The sequence below is a fragment of the Nylanderia fulva genome, unplaced genomic scaffold, assembly GCF_048542155.1.
Source record: "Nylanderia fulva isolate GAGA-0341 unplaced genomic scaffold, ASM4854215v1 Scaffold16, whole genome shotgun sequence".
Classification (NCBI taxonomy): Eukaryota; Metazoa; Arthropoda; class Insecta; order Hymenoptera; family Formicidae; genus Nylanderia; species Nylanderia fulva.
The window spans coordinates 4,337,396-4,356,829 of NW_028189835.1; the positions used below are offsets into that span (position 1 = coordinate 4,337,396).

The 19,434-nt window shown below is 30.6% G+C and overlaps 6 protein-coding genes and 1 non-coding gene across 16 annotated transcripts; 4 read left to right on the plus strand and 3 right to left on the minus strand.

Annotated features, from left to right (window-relative positions):
* The first annotated feature begins 140 nt into the window (after positions 1-140).
* On the plus strand, positions 141-6,345 carry Kap3 (kinesin associated protein 3). 4 transcript variants are annotated; one of them, XM_085480870.1, is made up of 17 exons: positions 141-331; positions 520-637; positions 726-894; positions 964-1,170; positions 1,342-1,478; positions 1,561-2,073; positions 2,160-2,328; positions 2,396-2,496; positions 2,606-2,824; positions 2,910-3,075; positions 3,185-3,310; positions 3,452-3,556; positions 3,674-3,759; positions 3,910-4,096; positions 4,180-4,270; positions 4,354-4,421; positions 5,941-6,345. In XM_085480870.1, the coding sequence occupies exons 1-17, from the start codon at positions 306-308 to the stop codon at positions 5,985-5,987; spliced, it is 2,535 nt and encodes an 844-aa protein (XP_085336996.1). In that variant the 5' UTR covers positions 141-305; the 3' UTR covers positions 5,988-6,345. The 4 variants fall into 4 exon arrangements, with proteins under 4 accessions (XP_085336996.1, XP_085336995.1, XP_085336994.1 ...); XM_085480869.1 differs by having other exon boundaries at positions 4,354-6,345; XM_085480868.1 differs by having other exon boundaries at positions 726-1,170; positions 4,354-6,345.
* On the minus strand, positions 5,007-7,234 carry LOC114940285 (ribonuclease P protein subunit p40). Its single transcript, XM_029314873.2, has 6 exons — positions 6,977-7,234; positions 6,731-6,875; positions 6,370-6,534; positions 6,108-6,233; positions 5,821-6,004; positions 5,007-5,739 (listed from the first exon to the last, which is right to left on the minus strand). The coding sequence occupies exons 1-6, from the start codon at positions 7,094-7,096 to the stop codon at positions 5,397-5,399; spliced, it is 1,083 nt and encodes a 360-aa protein (XP_029170706.2). The 5' UTR covers positions 7,097-7,234; the 3' UTR covers positions 5,007-5,396.
* Positions 7,235-7,315: 81 nt separating this feature from the next.
* TRNAM-CAU (transfer RNA methionine (anticodon CAU)) lies at positions 7,316-7,388 on the plus strand. Its single transcript has one exon. It is a non-coding gene; the product is annotated as a tRNA-Met (tRNA).
* Positions 7,389-7,639: 251 nt separating this feature from the next.
* LOC114940252 (RNA-binding protein NOB1) lies at positions 7,640-10,082 on the minus strand. Its single transcript, XM_085480882.1, has 6 exons — positions 9,806-10,082; positions 9,383-9,515; positions 8,974-9,182; positions 8,434-8,893; positions 7,997-8,331; positions 7,640-7,918 (listed from the first exon to the last, which is right to left on the minus strand). Exons 1-6 carry the CDS (start codon positions 9,875-9,877, stop codon positions 7,658-7,660), a joined length of 1,470 nt encoding a protein of 489 aa, XP_085337008.1. The 5' UTR covers positions 9,878-10,082; the 3' UTR covers positions 7,640-7,657.
* On the plus strand, positions 10,026-11,800 carry Fadd (fas-associated death domain protein). Of its 3 annotated transcripts, XM_085480892.1 has the most exons (6): positions 10,034-10,234; positions 10,313-10,332; positions 10,397-10,855; positions 11,141-11,299; positions 11,413-11,543; positions 11,647-11,800. In XM_085480892.1, the coding sequence occupies exons 3-6, from the start codon at positions 10,477-10,479 to the stop codon at positions 11,779-11,781; spliced, it is 804 nt and encodes a 267-aa protein (XP_085337018.1). In that variant the 5' UTR covers positions 10,034-10,234; positions 10,313-10,332; positions 10,397-10,476; the 3' UTR covers positions 11,782-11,800. The 3 variants fall into 3 exon arrangements, with proteins under 3 accessions (XP_085337019.1, XP_085337018.1, XP_029170874.2); XM_085480893.1 differs by having other exon boundaries at positions 10,026-10,332; positions 11,207-11,299; XM_029315041.2 differs by having other exon boundaries at positions 10,034-10,332.
* A 510-nt stretch (positions 11,801-12,310) lies between these two features.
* Positions 12,311-14,216, minus strand: eIF4E4 (eukaryotic translation initiation factor 4E4). Of its 2 annotated transcripts, none has more exons than XM_029315042.2 (4): positions 14,106-14,216; positions 13,423-13,604; positions 12,997-13,314; positions 12,311-12,898 (listed from the first exon to the last, which is right to left on the minus strand). In XM_029315042.2, the coding sequence occupies exons 1-4, from the start codon at positions 14,133-14,135 to the stop codon at positions 12,784-12,786; spliced, it is 645 nt and encodes a 214-aa protein (XP_029170875.1). In that variant the 5' UTR covers positions 14,136-14,216; the 3' UTR covers positions 12,311-12,783. The 2 variants fall into 2 exon arrangements, with proteins under 2 accessions (XP_029170875.1, XP_029170876.1); XM_029315043.2 differs by lacking the exon at positions 14,106-14,216 and adding an exon at positions 13,756-14,054.
* Positions 14,217-15,319: 1,103 nt separating this feature from the next.
* Pof (RNA binding domain-containing protein painting of fourth) lies at positions 15,320-19,251 on the plus strand. Of its 4 annotated transcripts, none has more exons than XM_029314766.2 (6): positions 15,320-15,575; positions 16,386-17,054; positions 17,125-17,627; positions 17,754-18,231; positions 18,400-18,795; positions 18,918-19,251. In XM_029314766.2, exons 1-6 carry the CDS (start codon positions 15,546-15,548, stop codon positions 18,981-18,983), a joined length of 2,142 nt encoding a protein of 713 aa, XP_029170599.2. In that variant the 5' UTR covers positions 15,320-15,545; the 3' UTR covers positions 18,984-19,251. The 4 variants fall into 4 exon arrangements, with proteins under 4 accessions (XP_029170599.2, XP_029170598.2, XP_029170600.2 ...); XM_029314765.2 differs by having other exon boundaries at positions 15,321-15,575; positions 17,122-17,627; XM_029314767.2 differs by lacking the exon at positions 15,320-15,575 and adding an exon at positions 16,016-16,093 and having other exon boundaries at positions 17,122-17,627.
* Positions 19,252-19,434: the final 183 nt, after the last annotated feature.

The following is a 19,434-nucleotide window of genomic DNA, read 5'->3' on the forward strand; positions in this document are numbered from 1 at the left end:
CGGACAACCAATAGAAGAAGCTACTTTCTAGGGATTTTTTTCTAACTATTGTCGTATTTTTTTGTCAAAAATCATGTAAACGGAGCTTGAGGTATTTGCCAATTTCACGCAGAAACATATCTACGTTCTATCTAGTCCTAGTCTATATAGTTCTGCTCCGATATATGTATATATCAAATGGGTTTTTCTCCATGGAGATGAAATAATTGCAGATAAATTGACAAGGGAGAATTCGTGTATAAATATATAAACAATATATTCCACTTCGAAGAATCCGATAAGATAGCAAGCGTGTAACAATAAAAATGGACGAAGCTAAATTTCTAAAAAGGTGAGGGATCACCGGTTTTTGCATCTGTCAAACAATGTCGGTCATCTGTCAAACGTCATATGATTTTGCGTATATGTTGTGATATGTTTAAAATAATTAGTATATGAGTTTCGTAGACATCTCTTGTGTTTTATGAATACAAAAATGTAAATGTAGTATATTTATATATCTCTTATATTTGTATTTAGAAAAGTAAGATCTGGAACATTAGATGTCCATCCAACGGAAAAAGCTTTGGTAGTAAATTATGATGTTGAGGCACTGATATTAGGGGAATTAGGAGATCCCATGCTTGGTGATCGCAAAGTATGATTCTCCTTTATATAAAAAGAAGAAAATAATTGTAATGTATTATATAGGATATAAGCCATTGTAGTATCATTTTCATGTATAGGAATGCCAAAAGATAATCAGACTAAAAAGCTTAAATGCAGACACAAATGTCTCCCTCTTGGCCAAAGAAGTGATGGAAAAGTGTTCATTGATTCACGAATCTAAACTACGCGAGGTTGAACAATTAATTTATTATTTACAAAATCGTCGGACCAACGATACCATCACAAGTAATATACCATATTTTTTATGCTTATATAATATTATAAAAATTTATTTGAATTTTAAAACTTCTATAGGTTGTGACAATAATTCTCATCCACCAAGGCCAGCATCATCAAATTCAATGATTACAGAAAATAGTGAAATTGAACGTGCAGTTATTAGTAATGTTGACAGTTATATTGAATTATTATATGAGGAAATACCAGGCAAGATTAAAGGTTCATCATTAATTTTACAATTAGCAAGGGTTCCTGATAATCTCTTGGAATTGACAAAAAATGGTACAATAAAATATACATTGTATATACATTCTATATTTTTTTTATATATAATTTTATAAATAATTATAGCCATAATATGCAAAATTGTGATTAATAGTATATATTGTCATGAAAAATATTTCATTAATTGTGACAATTATTGTAATAGGATGTTTTTTTTCCTTCTTATAGAATCATTATTAAGTGCATTAGCTCGAGTTCTAAGAGAAGATTGGCGGCGCAGTATAGAACTGTCTACAAATATCATTTATATTTTCTTTTGCTTTTCAACATACAGCCAATTTCATAATATTGTGCTTGAATACAGAGTAAGAATATACTTGAAATATATTAGAAAATCTAATATCTTAATTACTTAATTGTAAAACTTGCATTTCTTTTTTTTTGTAGATTGGTTCTCTTTGTATGGATATAATTGACTTTGAATTACGTCGCTATGATCAGTGGAAGGAGGATATGGAAAAACGTCGGAAGCAGTTCGAAAACACTACTGGTTTAACATTTTTTCCAATGGGAAATAATGACAATTGTGATAGGAAGATTAGAATCATCGACGATATTTGGAATATGGAGGGTCCATTAGATTATGAAGTTAAAAGACGATCTATGGATGTATCCATAACTGTATCTGAGAGTGACATTAAAAAGTTAAAAGAAGAACTTGAAAAAAGTCGCAAAAAATTTAAGAGTTTAACTAAGAAACAAGAACAACTGCTGCGAGTTGCATTTTATCTACTTTTAAATATTGCTGAGAATGCTATGGAAGTTGAAAGAAAGATGCGTAAAAAGAATGTTATTGGAATGTTGATTAAAACATTGGACAGAACTAATACTGATTTGCTGATATTGGTTGTTACATTTTTGAAGAAATTATCTATCTTTCGCGAAAACAAAGATCTTATGGTAACATTAAATATTTCTTATAAATATAATATTGAGAGATAATATGTAAATAACATATAACTATACATATTAATATATATTTGCAGGCAGAAGAAAATATTATAGACAAATTACCAAGGCTTTTACAAAATAATAACACTGATCTTGTATTAAGTACTTTAAAACTATTATTTAATCTTTCTTTTGACATTAAATTGAGAGCAAGAATGATTAGAGTTGGTATGTTACCAAAATGGATCAAATTACTTAGTCAAGGTAGGAATTGTTTATAAAAATTCGAAAATAATTGTTAAAACTTTTACATATATTGTTATGTTTACAGCTGATATAAAAAGTAAGAGTACAATTCTGGGACTGCTTTATCATGCCAGTATGGATGACAAAGTAAAACCAATGTTTACAAATACAGATTGCATTCCAATGGTATATATGCAATTTATAAAATTTTTATATGTCTAAATTTAGGAAACTTTTCAAAAGTTTCCCTATCATTTCATATATAACATATATATGATATATATCGTTTGTTTAGATAACAAATATGATATTGAATTGCGACGACGAGCACATAAGATCTGAAATAATAGCACTTGGTATAAATTTAGCTATTAACAATAAGAATGCGCAACTGATGGTGGAAAATAACCGTTTGCAAGGTCTGATAAAAATTGCATTCAGAAATCAAGATTCTCATGTAATGAAGATGATTAGAAATATTTCTCAACACGATTCAACGAAAGAAAATTTTGTCGTGAGTCGAAGCTTTAACATTAAGATTATATAATACAGCAATATAATATCACGTTTTAATGCGATATTTATTCACATCTAATTAGGAATTTGTGGGTGATTTTGCTATGGCTTTGACTCAGTCTGATTCTCAAGATTTTGTATTAGAAGTAATTGGTGTATTAGGTAACTTAGAATTACCTGATTTGGATTATTCTCAAGTCATTCAACGTTGTAATCTTATACCATGGATACGCAATAATTTGGTTCCAGGTATGACTTCTTTTTTTCGGATCATCTCATTAGATTTTTTCATGCTTGATACCAAAATAGAATTGAAATATATTGAAACATATTTTAACTTATTTTTTTACATTTGCAGGTAAGACACAAGATGATTTAGTCCTTGAGGTTGTTATATTTTTGGGTACTGCAGCTTGTGATGAAGATTGTGCTCGTTTATTGTGTAAGGCTGATATACTTCTCTCTCTTATCGAGCTTTTAAAAGGTATGTATTCAAGTGGATACATGTAAAAAAAATATATGAATTTACAAAAAGATATATATGATTTCAATAAAAATTTATTATATTTAACAAATATTTATTAAAAAAAGAAAGGCATTATATCTTTGTCATATAATATTACAGCTAAGCAAGAAGACGATGAAATGGTTTTGCAAATAATTTACGTTTTTTATCAAATTGCAAAACACGATTCAACGCGAGATTATTTGATTCGCGAGACTGGTAATGGTAATAATCAATTTCCTTCATTAATGAGCCTTGTAAAGACCTAACGAGTAAAACAGTATCTTGTTAATATTTTTAAATAGTCTGTATAAATGTAAAAGATTGTGATTGCATTTGTAGAAGCCCCTGGATATTTGATCGACTTAATGCATGATAAAAATCCTGCAATCAGAAAAGTCTGTGATACGTGTTTAGATATCATTGCTGTAAGTAACTTAAAGAGAAATATCTTTAATGCAATTTTCTTTCCTTTTATAAATTTATTTTTATAAACTTATAAACAGCATCTTAAATAACATTTCATAAATTATTTATTGTTTGCATTTTGTACTATAGTGTCAACTTTTTAATTCTAGATGTGCGATAAGAATTGGGCGGCACGCATAAAAGTGGAAAAGTTTCGGTCGCACAATCAGCAATGGTTGGAAATGGTTGAATCTATAGGATCAGATTCGACCAATCATTTGTTACCGGATGACGACGATAGTCTATCTCCGTTTATTAGTGGTGACCTATTAAAACATACTATACTATTCCCTTCTGGTAATAGCTATTTATTTTCTTTCTTTTCACGAAATTATATCAATATTTATATATTTTTACAATAGATTGTCGTGTTTATATAGGTAATGCAGCATTATTTAATATGGATGATGGATTTTCAATTATGAAAAATTCATCGGAATCGTCTGAAAATCCTAGTCGGCCTGTCAGTAGGTATGTGTCGTATTATGCGAATATATGTGATATCTCTAAATGAGTCTTGAATATTGCAAGAAAATTAATTAAATACATTATAGGTATCGAGATCTCGATGACATTGGTGAACTCGTGGCGCGTTCTAAATCTCGCATGTCCATTGGTTCAGGTATAGAGGATTTATATTACAATTCTAGAGTAAAATTCAATGATACAGATAGTTCCCACGTATTAATATAAACATTAATCTCAATGTTCTGATATGTAGATATGTGACTTAACTTTTCAAAGATACTTAGGGCATTTTACATTATCTGAACATCACATATGTTTGATGTAAAGACACACAAAAAAAAAGAAATGTTTACTATTTACATAAACATGCCTGCTTGAACCAAAGATTTAATTATATTGTACATGATAGACTGCTTTGATCTCACAGTCAAATATTTTAGTATCTTTTATTTTTTATATATTGATTTATTTATAAGCGTCGAAACGAGCTTTATATTGATGCATAGTATACTATTGTTTTGCAAAATAATTAATAGTATGTTAAGTCTATATATTCGGATCTCTTTTATCTTGTGATAGGATCTTAAACAGTCAGGATAGTATAATATATGTGGTTAAATGTAAAATTAGCATTTACAATCATTTTAATCTCATGTAGAATTTATATATTGTTAATATGAAGACAAGTGGTGTATGAAAATATTGAATCGTGTGTGTGTTTTAAAGTAAAATAAAGGAATTATTTGAAGACATTTTATTTATTCATTATATATATATATACATATGTGTGTGACAAATTGTGCAATAAATTTAATATAAAATAATCAGATAAATACTGATTATGTTTGTTTTTTCTCATTTTTCATTACACCTCTTGTCTGTTTGTGTTATTAATTTATCGTATTTATTAATATATAAAATAGCATTTTATTATACATTAATAAAAATGCATGACTTGTAGCTATCAATTCTATCTTCTTCGTGATAAAATAAATTAAGATACGAATTTCGACGTTTGTCACTTAGCAACTTATTAAAAAAAATTATCTCCTTTTAATCCACACAATAGTCTCTCTTCTTTTATTTAAATTATCAAATACAAATTATTCTTAAACTTAACATTTAAACTTTATTGACACATTCTGGGTTTATTATTAGAGCTGAGACTTTTTCGTATAATGGATTCACCTGAAGGTCGAAATATGATAGTATAACTATTGTCTCCATCAGTGAAAAACGCATGTTCTTTCAAATCCCAACTGGTAGGACTGTCTGCAAATCCTTGTACATCTAAACTAACCCATGGTAAAGTCTTTCGTGATAACGTATATTCTTTCAGTGCAATATACATCTCATGCATCTTTTTTCTTGTAAAAAATCCAGTCCATTGTAAATGCTGCACTTGTCCAATTTCTATCGAAGGTGAAGGACACTCATATGCATTTACATAGTTATCCATTTCTCCATTAGAGCTAAAAATATGGTAGCTTTCATTATTATATTTCTTTAACATTGTATAAAGATTTATTATTTTAAAATACAAATTAACATACAGATCACCACCGATGCTAAAGATTCCAAGCCATTCAAAAAATTTATCCAAATTACATTCTTCTTGAAGAGTGGGTATTGTTAATGAATATTTAGTCTTTTGAAAAAATGTTTCATGACAGAGATAAACATCATAACTACGTATGTGGAACCATTTTGCTATCGATGATGGGCACAGCTCAGTTCCTGAAATATTTAAATAGTACAGTTAGAAAAGAAGATACATGTATGAATATTATAATATTGTTAATATTACATATTATAAGAGGAAAGACAAAAATATATGTACTTGGTGGATCCCATGATACTATAACTTCAAAACTCTGTTTGAGTCGTTGTTCTAATGCTATTCGAGTTCTTTCGTAGTTCTTCTTACCAGGAACAAAATGTTCATCTTTCAGATTAATTTTTACCACTGATAATGCATATGTATTTTTACCGAGAAAAAATGTTCAAACATATAAAACATGTACATAAAATGTATGTAGATTACAAAATAGATGATGCCATGTAATTTTAAGATTTAATTCCTTGCTATATTTTTTTCTTACCATAACGTGTATAAGGCTTATGATCAAAAGAAGATGCTCTTCCTTCTAAACCAAGTGCTTGATAATCTTCAGTTACCAAAGAAATTAACAAGTATCCAGTTGGAGTTATACAAATAGAATTTTGCAAATCTATTTTATTTTCTATTGTCAGAAGGCTGACTTCTCCTGAAATTTGAATGTAGATATTAGTAAAATTGTAAATCTAGTATTAAAGGAATAATTTTTTTAATTCAATGTTAAAAGAAGAAAAAGTTCTTCATTCAAAAATAAGCATGTTTTCATAATACCACAACAATATTACATTTGTAATTATAAAACGCAATTGTAATAAAGAGAAAATCAATGACAGACATGTGCTCACCTTTCTTAACAAAAGCTTCAATAAATTCTCCATTTATCAGATCGCAGACACGCAACGCACTTATACGATAATAATCCGTGTCCTCTGACAGACAGTTCCGTAAAGTGTCAGGAACAGTGACGGTGTCAGGAAGTATCACAGATACCTAAACAACATAGAAAACATGAGTCAAATTATCAATCTTAATTGAAAATTTAAATAAAAATTTCTATAAAGTTCTTATAAAACGATGATTTACAAGTTTACCGAATGATTGAAATAATGAGTGTCAATCACTGCAGGTATGTCTGCTTTTGTAAAATTTCTCCTATCTATGGATATATAGTGTCGCGGTGGTTTTAAATTATATATTTTTGGGCATAACATGTTTAACACAATATTAGGATGATATTATGATAACGTGATTCTTTTTCTTTTAGTAAAAAGAAAATTCTGTAGGTGTAGATTCTGGACATTCCAAATTGGACACATGGCATTTAGATATTTCAATCGGTTTACCTAACTCAACCTGATCAAATTTAACCTAACTTTTGTTACTTCTAGTAGTCTACTAATACTCACAAACTTGTATAAAATAGCACAAGAGCCTCGGTAGCGCAGTAGGCAGCGCGTAAGTCTCATAATCTTAAGGTCGTGAGTTCGATCCTCACCCGGGGCATTTTTTTTTAAATTTTAGTATTATTTGTTAAAATAAATAAAAACTGCTAAATATATCATATTTATATTTATACATATATTGTTTAATACAAATTATATGGAATTGATATTAATTATAGTAAATTTATATAATTACACAAATACACAGAGAACTGGATGTGGCGAAAGAGAGAAGAGAAATTTAATGAATAAAAAAATTCTTTTTTTCTCTCTCTCTTATAATAGAGTATCTAAATAAAGTAATAAAATTGATTTAATAACTAATCATTTTTATTTTCGTCTCTTTCTGGATTCATTAGGATTTCTTTTCATCCAATATTTAACAACGCCGTCCGGTCTTATTCCCAACATAGCCGATTTCGAATTTATATCACGCGTAACGAATGGAGAATATCCAGCTATATAATCATCATCAAGTGGATTGTTTTTAGTACGCGCCAATCGTGATGGACGTTGCTCTGGCATTGGTTGATCCTCGCACAAAATGGGATTGTTTGCATGTTTTCCACCTTTTGGCATTGGTAATGGGAACTAAAAAAAGTCATCAATTTTAGTTTTTACTGTATGTAATCAAATCGTAAGAATTAGTTAGAAATTAATACAACACACCTTTTTTCCTTTTGCTGAGAGAGGTCTCCGAAAATTTATATGGATTTGTTGTTTTCCATTCTCATCTAATGTAACTTCTACTTTCTTCAGTGTCTTATTACCACAATATGGGCAGAAGATCTTTGTCATGATACTAGTAGTCTTAAAACAAGCATAACATCTGAATATGAATGTTCGCATCTGTTTGATCACTCTGCCATCTAATGCAACTACATTCAGTCCCATTTGCATAAGTACATTTTGCATTGCAAAATCCATCGTCAAGCACGCGACAGTAGCAGCTTTTTCCTCGAGAATTCCCGAATCCATTTGCTTTTTTGCGTCGCCAATGTTTGCTGTGAAAAAAATTTTTTAATATTAATATTCACAAATATATAGGAGATTTTTATGCTAATGTACCCTGATCATATTTAATTGATTTACAATTTTAGATTTACCTGGTGTAATCCAACCACTGTCATCATCATCATCATCATCATCATCATCATCATCATCATCATCATCATCATCATCCTCATCATCATCTTCATTTGATTTTACATCACTGTTTTCATCTTCGGATATTGTTGTGTTAACTGGAGCAAGAATATCATCCACTGTGTGTTCACCCTCACCAACTTCTAAATCTGTTGGATTGCATTTCAATTCAGCAAATTTCTCAGTTAAGTCTTCTGTTTTGCCTTCAATATCTGATGTTGCAGTTTCATAATCTGATTCTAATTCATCTGACGATGCATCAGATGCACATGAAACAGATAATTGTTCTTGTTTTTCCATATCATTTACTGCTGATTTTTCCGTAATCTCTATATGTGTGAAATTTGCTTTTTTTCCATCTGATTCTTCGACATTATTTAAAGAAGTCTCTTCTTTATCTGCATCTAATTCTGTTTTTTCCTAAATAAAAAATATATAATAGAGAAAATTGTCACATTATATGTGTACATGAATTTATGTACGTATAGAAAATATCTTACTATTTTCTTTGGCATATAAAAACCAACTGGTAGATTAAGATCATTGCTTGGTTTATCTTCCATAGATGTAATAGACCTTATTATTGGAGCATCTTTCAAATGTGCTGTCCCAACTTTTTCTTTTTCAAGCTGATAAGTGAGAGCAATTACTTTGATGTCTGTAGCAGACAAGCTGGTATAATCACCACTTTTCTTAGAAAATTCAGTCACTGCAAATATATTAAAAATATGTAAATGTCAGAGTGACCATGTATACTAGCATAAATATAATACAATATAGCACATTATCAAATTTGTTATATCATTAGTGAAACATTAATTTTTTCAAAAATGAAAAAATAATTGAATATAGTATATATTCTTAACACAGTACACATGACAATGGATGCCATTAATAAACTTTAATTACCAAATTTAATATTTTCTGTGAAAGCCTCTTGAACTTTCAAGTCATATGGTAATACAACCAATCTTCGTAATTGTCTTTTGTTCGTAATTTCATCGACGACAGCCTGTTCTGTCAAAATGTTGACTCCAATGTCCTAAAAAAATATTTTTTAATTTTTTTAATAATATTTCTGTTAATCTTGTTAAAAATGCTATAAAGGCATATTTTCATATATTCAACAGAAACTATAATTTAAATAAAAAAAATTATAATAATTATAATTACTAATTAATACTAATTATAATTTAAATAAAATTACATTAATTATAACTAATAATAAGTCTCGATAAAATATTTTATATACATAACCTCGCAATTAAAATAAACAATGTTTGCATTCATTTAGATTTACACATACACATATTTATTTTATTCAATAAATACCTGCAAAGCAGCATTCCTTATAAAGGCACTCGTGTCGACAATTAAATATTGTATTTTATTTTTATTATCCATGATAAATTTTTCAACACGTGTTCAATTCGGGAAGCATTTAATTCTTCGTGAACGAAACAAAAATGACTATAGAGATCTGCTCTTTTCTGCTCTTTTCAGCTGAACTGACTGCACTAATTCAGAGTTTATCTCTTTTCTTCTAATGTGAGGTAAAAAAAATAAACTCTGAATTAAAGCGGGGAGCACACACTTTTGCATAGGCGCATAAGCGTAAACATAAGAATCTTGATTGGTCTATAAACGTGCATAAAAAATTCAACCAATCGAATTTCTTATGCATATGCTTGTTTATGCGCTTATGCAAGAGTGTGTGCTGCCCGCTTAACGTTGGTAACGTGCATAATGAACTGTCAACAGGTATCAAATAAGCTGTAAAATGTGATATATGCAGTGTAATATTGATAAATATATATATAATGTTTATAAAATTTTCAGAATGAAAAGATATATTTAATGTAAGTATTTCGATGACATTAGTGCATTTACATTATATCCTTTTCATTAAAAATGCTCTTTTAGGTTACAATCTCCTGTTTATCTACATATATATCTAGGTTTTACTTGCATAAGCACATACGGGTATTCCCGTTTAAATCTGGATGAGTTTAATTTTCCACGTCGTGAGGCCCTTCATGTTAAATGGCATAATGATGCTCGAGAAATACCGTCTACTTCGTCAAGAGTTCTTCAAGATAGCTGAACCATTTATTGACAGTGATATTTTAGAAAAGCTGAAATTACATTTCGCGCGCAATATTGATTCGAAACGTAAATTAAGCAAGGTGACAGATCTGCAAATATTAATAAGGCTGCTAGAGAAACGAAATATTATCAGTTATGACAAAATAGAGCCATTGCGATACATATCAAAGAGATTTATTGGCGATTCAAGCTTGGAAAATAGTCTGATTGATTATGAAAATTGGTTGAAGACTGTGCCGCTGTTACATGTATATAATATGTATCAAAATGATGAAGGTGAACGTTTTTTTAATGATATTTATGTGCTCATGATTCATTTTATTACTTGATGAATGTATAGCATGACAATAGTTTTATCATATCATAGTGTATTATATAATGTTGCAAAATATTTGTTTAAAAATTCCTTAATAATTTGTTAGAAGAATAGTGTAATACAAAACAAAAAATTGAGAATTGTTTGAAAAATATTAGTATATTGTATCAGATAATATTGATGTTATAATTTTTTACTTATTTTAAATAAATTACACGATATTAACAATTTTTATTCTTCAACAGCTTCATTGTCATCAACAATCTCAGAGTCCACATCTAATTCTAACTTATCTCAATATCTATCAACAGTAGAAAGAGCTGAGTCACTCAATCAAATTACACAACATTGTCCTGGGCAGGAAGAAAGAAATATTAATAAAAGAAAATGGCTACAACAAAGAGGTATTTTGATCTTTTTATTTTTGTGTTTTTTTTTGCATGTTACAATATATATATATGTATATATATCTATAATATATATATGTATAATATATACATATTTTTTCTTTTTAAAGTGTTATTGCAACTCAAAGACAGACTGGGTCGATCCTGGAGAGATGTAGCTAGATATTTAAATATCAGAGAATGTGAAATTGATGTTGTAGAAAAGAAATATCCCTTTGATATGAAGGAGCAATGTTATGAAGTAAGATTACATATATATTTATATTAATATGTGTATATATAAAACATGTTTGAAACAAAAACAAATTTTATTTATGATATTAAAATATGATTTTTGTTTCAAGATTTTGCAAATTTATATTTCGCAATCCGACACCGAACGATGGGCGATAAATTTAATACGTGCTTTAGAAAAAGGAAGACGTAGAGATCTTAAGGAACTTGTAGAAGAATTAGTATTGAAAGATAAGAATATATGACAGAAATATTTTTTATACATTTCTCTGTCCATAGAATTTACTTTTTTTTTCCTGACTTTATGTCTTAATTTACACACAATTTATTAAGTAAACTTAATATATTTTCATAAACACATGACATACATTTTAATAGTGTAAAATAAAGAATTTAATTTAACTATAAAGATGTTAGATAGGATACAAATATGTATATATTTATAAAATTAATGACATTTTAACTCTGAAGTAGTATGTAACTTACTATTTTCAGATATATATCGACATAGTATTTTAATATTTGTTATTTTAGTATATAAAAAAGAAGATATGTTTAATGTATATATATATATATATATATATATATATATATATATATGTACATAAATTTGTGTAATGTATATATAGTCAATGTTTAATCCTTGCCTTACTGAATATCAATTTGTTTCAAATAGTCCAAGGAAAAAAAAAGATAAATGATTGATATTTCACTAGAATGACTAAATCAGATAAATCTACTAAATGAGAATTAATAAACTATATATCAGAAAAATATTACAAACTTCAAGAATTTATTTGCTAAAAGATAAAGTTGCGTAAATCACATCTAAGCATATAATTTTATCATGACCACATACAGTCATGGAAAAATATAGCAGCCTGCACATATTTCCTTAAACTAAATCTAAATTACACATATTGTGTGCCTTTTTATAAACTAAATGTTTATATTATTTTTCTTTACTTTCAATTCAATTTCAATTTTTAGTTATTTAAATTTATCATATATTTATTAATTTTTACTTAATCTTTGTCATTATGTGGCTACAATGATGATATAACATGCTTTTAAAAACAAAGTTTAATGTTACGTAGTATAATGCAAAGAAAAATTTCCACTCACATAATTATATTATTTAATATTTAATCCAGCAGTTCTTGAAACAATTAATAATTCATCTAGCAATTTTGGAAGTTAATATCTCAATGAACAACTTAAGGGTAATAATAAATTTAGCAATATTTTTAAAGTGTATATGTATTTTTTGTTTGACTGCCAGCTTTGATCATAGTATCTTTATGCACTTGATATCCCATAGTCGTTTTAGATGTAATCCTTAATCTTTCTTTCAGTTTGCGACTGAAACCAAAATAATATGCAAGATAATACATTGAAAAAAATCTTGATAATTCCATAAATTAATAGATATATAAAAAAATATCAACTTAATTATATACCCAATTTCCATAACACTATCTGCGCAATCAGCATTTGATGTCCAAATACCAAGTTTGTCTCCCTTTGGCCTTACATTTACTACAGCTCCACATACATCGTCAGAGTATTCGTTGAAAGCTTCCCCAATCATACAAAGCAAAATTTCTAACCAAAAATTGTCTAGATCTGTGGTTCTTTGTTTCTTCTCTAGATTTATTAACCATCGTCCACCACATTTATTCTGATCGTCTTCCCACATAGGCCGAATTCCTTGCTTAAACATACTATAGTCGCAGCCCTGTCTTAATTCAGAGGCTGTCTTTATATGGTTGTACAAGCTGCGGATGAAAAGAAATTTGTCTTTGCTGAATTATGTTTCCTTAAAATACATATATAGTATACTGACATATTTTATATGTAAAAAAAAAAAAGAAAAAGGGATGCACCTCCAAAAGTCCTCCGCTGTATCGAAACTAGTTATCTCTCGCTGACTTTCTTCCCATGACTTATTCCTGTCGGGCTCGTAATACCATAGGGTCCACGTGTTTTGTAACGGATGCTTAATTAAGTATTCGGGTGGAAATTCGCCGGTGTTTGTTACTTCGGTGTTTTGCTTGCGATCGATTTCCTAGAGGAGAAATCAAAACAAAGGAAAAAAATTTTAGCGCTATCTATCCAATAAAGCCCGCGCCCTAATATTATTATTATATCAAGGGAATTCGTAGAGGATTTGTCGACCTCATGACCTGTACGTTAACCTGTACAATCGCTTATATTACCGTGCGCATTTCTTCGCGATCAAGTCCCTTTTTCGTTCCTAACTTCTCGCAAAGATTACGCGATTATTTATAGAATATCTGGAATGATGAATCGCCGAGGAATTTCATGAACGTGGAAAAGCGCTCCAGCTTTCGCGGTTCTAGGACATTTTCCACGCAAGGAATATTCGTTAATATGGAAAAAAGAAGAAGGGGGACGCGGAGAGAAGGATATGGAAAGCTCCGGAAGAGAGAGAGTATCTCGTTCGCTCGTGTCTCCGCAAAATCGGAAAATCGTTCTCCCGCACGGAATTTACGAATCATTCGGATCCCTCGCAACGTGATCTTTGCGTATTCGCGTTGATAAATACCTCGATTTCCTCGGAAATACTCGTAGCCATGTCACTTCTATATGCACGCACGCTCTGTGGAAGCCGCGAACTGGCAGCAGGCGCATCTGTGATATTTCGCAATATTCTCTCTCTCTCGCTCCTGCTGATTTATTCAACGTTCGACTCTCTTCGGCGGAAGAAAAAGGACAGCTGTGCCACTTTATCGCCTTCCGCGATGCGGACGAGCCTTAAGAACCGTGTTGCGAGTCTGTCAAACGTCGATTGGCTGCCGTCTAGGGAGTTCTTAGGAAATTCTTAGTTCTCACGGTATCGGCCAATCAGATCCGACGACGCTCGTCGCGTGATATTTGTAATATATTTCGAATTTTACAATGAATGAAAGAGAACAAATTCGAGGAAAGCACAGAAAGTGTAGTTATAAAATAATAATTAAATAATAATTTAATAATAATTAAATTTTTTCATCTAATCGCAGTCTTGAAGCTTGAAGGAAGAGAATTTTCAATTAATATTTGTTTATTGCGTTTTAATTATTTGCGCATCGTATGTAAGTATTAATGGCCAAAAAAATCAAAATTTCTGATTATTCTGATCGATTAATTTAATTTTGCATACAAAAAAATATGTTAATTTTATTTTCGAACATTTAATCTTTTGCTTTTATCATATTATTATCAAACGCAATATTTTAAATAATCGAATAATGATGATTTTAATATATATATATATATATATATAAACGCATATATATAATTGATTATAATATATAACAAGGCAACAGGTAAGTTAATTATTTTTTTATTAATGTAATTAAGTTAAAAGTTACATAAACAAAAAATGTTAAATCAAAAATTATTAATTTTTAGAAACATTTATATTAAATTAGAATTTTGTTAATTTTTTTAAAATTTATAATAGCAAATACAAAAATTTTCATTTTTATATAGAAATATATTTTAATTACAATAATTAATGAGACAAATAAACATTAATATAATACTTTATAATTTAAAAATAATACGCGTTTATAACTTATAAAACAATAATATATGTATATATATATAAAATATATGATTATATATATATACATATACATATATATACATATACATATATATACATATATATACATGTATATACACAAACACACGTGTTTTAGGAGATAGCGCAGATATATATTTCACGCTTTTTATCTCCGCCACGTGCGCATTCGCGAGAGAGTGTCGCGCGATGGAGATTCAAGCTATTGATCGGCAATGGCGGATCGTACACGTGAGAACGCGTACGCAAGTGTATCGTGAAGATCAAGAAGTGGGAATTTGAATCCGACGATCGATCGCGCGCGCAAGCGAGGCGTAGGTGCGTGCACCCTCGCGGAGTCGCGGAGATCCTGTCATCGTGGTCGCGTGTGGTCAGCCAGCGCAACGAGGGACGGCGCAAACTTCGCAATGTGATAAGATGATAATGAAGAGAATGATAATGAAGAGAGTACGTATGTTATTTTTTTTCTTTTTTTTTTGTTTTTTATTTCGTACGCGTTTCCGATCGCGGGATGAAACGTTTAATCGTCTGTCATCGTCCAGCGTTTACCATTTTATGTCCGCGTCCGCGTGTCTAACGTCAGTCCTTGTTGTCGCGCATTTTGTCACGGATCGATATATAGCTATATAGAGAGGGGAAATAAACAGGGGAAGGAGATAGATGCGGGTGGATGTGTATGTACATGGTGGTCCGCGTATTTTAATGACAATTGCATAATCTTCGTAATTTCGCGTCAGGGTCGGTCAGGGTCGTTCTTGTTTATTTATTTCTTATAAAAATCGTGGCGTGGAGGTTGGCATGCCTGGGCCTCCGTCGCTCTTTTTCTTGCGGGAGTGTATTATATATGTTTGTTGTTATACACTCGTGTGTTTACATTGTAACTCGAGGAATATTGTCACCTTATAAGGACGAATCGAAGGGAATCGAGTATACGTGCAGTGATGTCTCAAGCGTTGAAATGCTCGGTAATGTTTGTCCTCTCCGCTATAATGCTTTGAGATTTTTTTTTTTAATTTACAACGATAATTTTTTAGGTTAGCTTGTCAATGTTGATATTTACATAGACATATATTTATACTTGCTCCGATATCATTCACGCGATAAAACGATCAAACTGTTTTAAGGAAATGCTTCTTGATTGTGTATAAAACGATCAAACTGTTTTAAGGAAATGCTTCTTGATTATGTATTTATATATCTATTTGTAAATTTCGCAAATACTGCTTTGTTTTAATTCAGAATTTCTTAAATTTTTAGGTATCGGAAAAAGACACTGATAAGCAGACGTATGTTAAGCAGGAGTCTATAAATTTTGGATACGATGCTTCTTCGTATGCCAATTATTCTTCGTCGTCGTCTTCTCCCTCAACTATCACTCAACCTTTACCTGGACAACCACCCTTGCCACCTATGCCACCTCCACCAAGTGGAGTTCCACCTCCGCCTCATGTATTTGGACCAGTGCCTTCCCAAGTCACTCCGATTCAAGCATGGACACATCCACATGCCCCATGGCAATGGATAACGCCGCAAACCTCCCCTATACCACCACCGACTCCTCGCGAAATTACTAATACTTTTCAAAGGGAAATGCCTTTAAGGGGTAACTATGTACGTCGCGAGCGATTTAGTCACAATAGAAGCAATATGTATGTTCAGAGAAATAATTTTCATCGTAAAAATAGAAGGCTGGCGCGATTCGGGCAGTCGCAAGGTCAATTCGATCAGGCAGCATACTTTGCAAACGCGACACTGACGGGCAGTCTCGGTTTAGAATGGCAGAGAAATAATTATACCGCGACAGCGAATGATGCTATAATCAACCACATGACTGTACCTTTACCTAATCATCCTATACCTCCCATTCCACCAGGAATTGTGACCAGCAGGCATAGCGAAGAAACAGAGGATCGAGATGTGAAAACTGTACTGATTATTATACTTCAAGTACTGCATAAATTTTGAAGGTAAATAATAAAATGCCACTTTTCAGAAGGAAGTAATAGTAAAGAAGGGTAAACCAAGGAAACCAATGTCCCAAAGTTATCCCAGTAGACCATGGAATAGAGAGGACGCGGAGAGAGCCTTGAAGACTGAAAACGAATATAACAAGAAAAATAAGATTAATGCGCAAAGCTTGATAATTAAGTTTCCCGATCCAGATCTAAATAAAGACATTGTTAGATTATTTCATCCTGGTATACAAAACATACATTTTCAAAGTCCAAGCGGGCCGAGATACTGCTTCATCCAAATGGCAGAGAATGTGAATATCGACGAAGCTATAAAAGATTTGGAAAAAATTCAGTTTGGTGTAGGAAATTTGAAAGTCGAGAGAAAGTCGTTAAGAGACGAGGATAATCCTATGCCCGAAGAGATAGATCCTTATACTTTATACATAGGAAACTTGCCCGAATCTGTTAACGTAAACGAGGTGAAAAGCAAATTTCCAACAGCACGAGTAGATGTAGGATACGCGCAAAAGATGAGAAATACTCGGTTAGTTTGTAAGATAAATACATATTATATATAAATATACATTGTTCATCTATATAATTAATAATAATGACAATATTATTTTGTACGATTATATTATACTTATGATATTTTTATATTTTGTTGTAGATATGCTTTTATAAGATACAATAGTGTAGATGAAGCGATATCAGCTTATAAACAAGCGCATGATTTGATGTGGGATACGAGGAGTATTATTGTTAGATTTAGACGGCAGCGAGGTAACGCTTGTCTTCCTGGTGAACCTAAGCCTAATGTTAAGAAAGTTAAAGAAGAGTCGAATAATGCTGCGCAAGTGAAAAAGGAGCAGAATCACATTGACTTTAAGCCTAATGTTAAGAAAATGAAGGAAGAAGCAAATAGCGCCAATCAAATGAAGAAAGATGATAAGATTAATCACGCGGATAAATCGTTGACGAATCAAGATGCAAATAGCGTTGAAGCACGATTACAAGATAGTTCTAATAAGGCACAAAATAAATCGATCCCGCAAGTTCAGGAACAAAACACAAACTCTCATCCCTCCATGGTACCGACTTCGATTACATCAGCTAAAACGGCACAAGAGCAACAACAGCAACCCTGGGTAATATATATGAAATCAATGTTATTAAATTGTAATATATTTATATTTTATGATATATATATATATTTTGCAACTATATATGTAAAAATAGTATGTGAAATTCATCAATTCGTATACTATTTGTCATAAAAAACGACTTGACATATTAATAATATTTTTCTTGTATAGACGTCGCAACCTCCTCAGATACCCTCAGCATCGGAAGCTCCACCACCATGTCCAACAGAGGCAGATGCTGTCAAAGAAACAATGATGCTTAGTGAGATTAAAGAGGAACCTCAGGATTATGAAGAAATGGAATCGTGTATGCAATTAGAGGAGGAGGACTACGACGACGATGACGACGATGATGATGATGATGACGATGATGATGATGATGATGAAAACAATGTTGACGATGACAATGACAACGAGGAACCGGATGACACTGATGATAATGAGGACGATTTTGAAGAGGACGAGAATAGTGATGATGAGGGGACTATGTTTTACAAAAAGCCACTAGAGAAGCCATCAGAGACATCACCAGAAACACTACATGATAATGAAGATAAATCAACTGATGTAAGTATAAAGGTGATCAATTATTTCTATTAATTAGAAATTTATATCTTAAGATTTATATACTAACTAGTCAATATATAATTTTTTGCTCAAAGAATTTGATTTATGCCATATTATTTCAGCATCTTGATCAAATGTTCAGTGAATTGGAGAATAGGACAGGCGAAATCGGTTTTTTGAAGCATTGAATAATATATATCGTTTTAATGCTAGTTATCATGCTGATCCGATTTTTATGAAAATTAATTTCATATGTAATATGTAAATATCACTAGTTACGTAAATATAAACAAATAAGACTGCATGTATTTAAATACTATAGTGTAAGCGATTGCAGAATCGTGTTGAAGCATTTTGTAATTATCTTTTTTTTTTCAATGAATTTCAATGAATATATCCAAGCTTAAATATGAAATTATGTAAGCTATTGTATTATTAAAATTATTATTTTGTGTATTCTCTCTGTAGTAATCAATCTATGCGTCACTTTATTCAATAATCCTTTATATAACGAAAAAAGCTGCCGATACATTAAATATTGCGTCTTTCCACATATCCGCAATTATCAAAAATATATATAATAATATATTAATTATAATTGAAAAACTGAGCTTGCCGAAATATAATATTTAATATTCT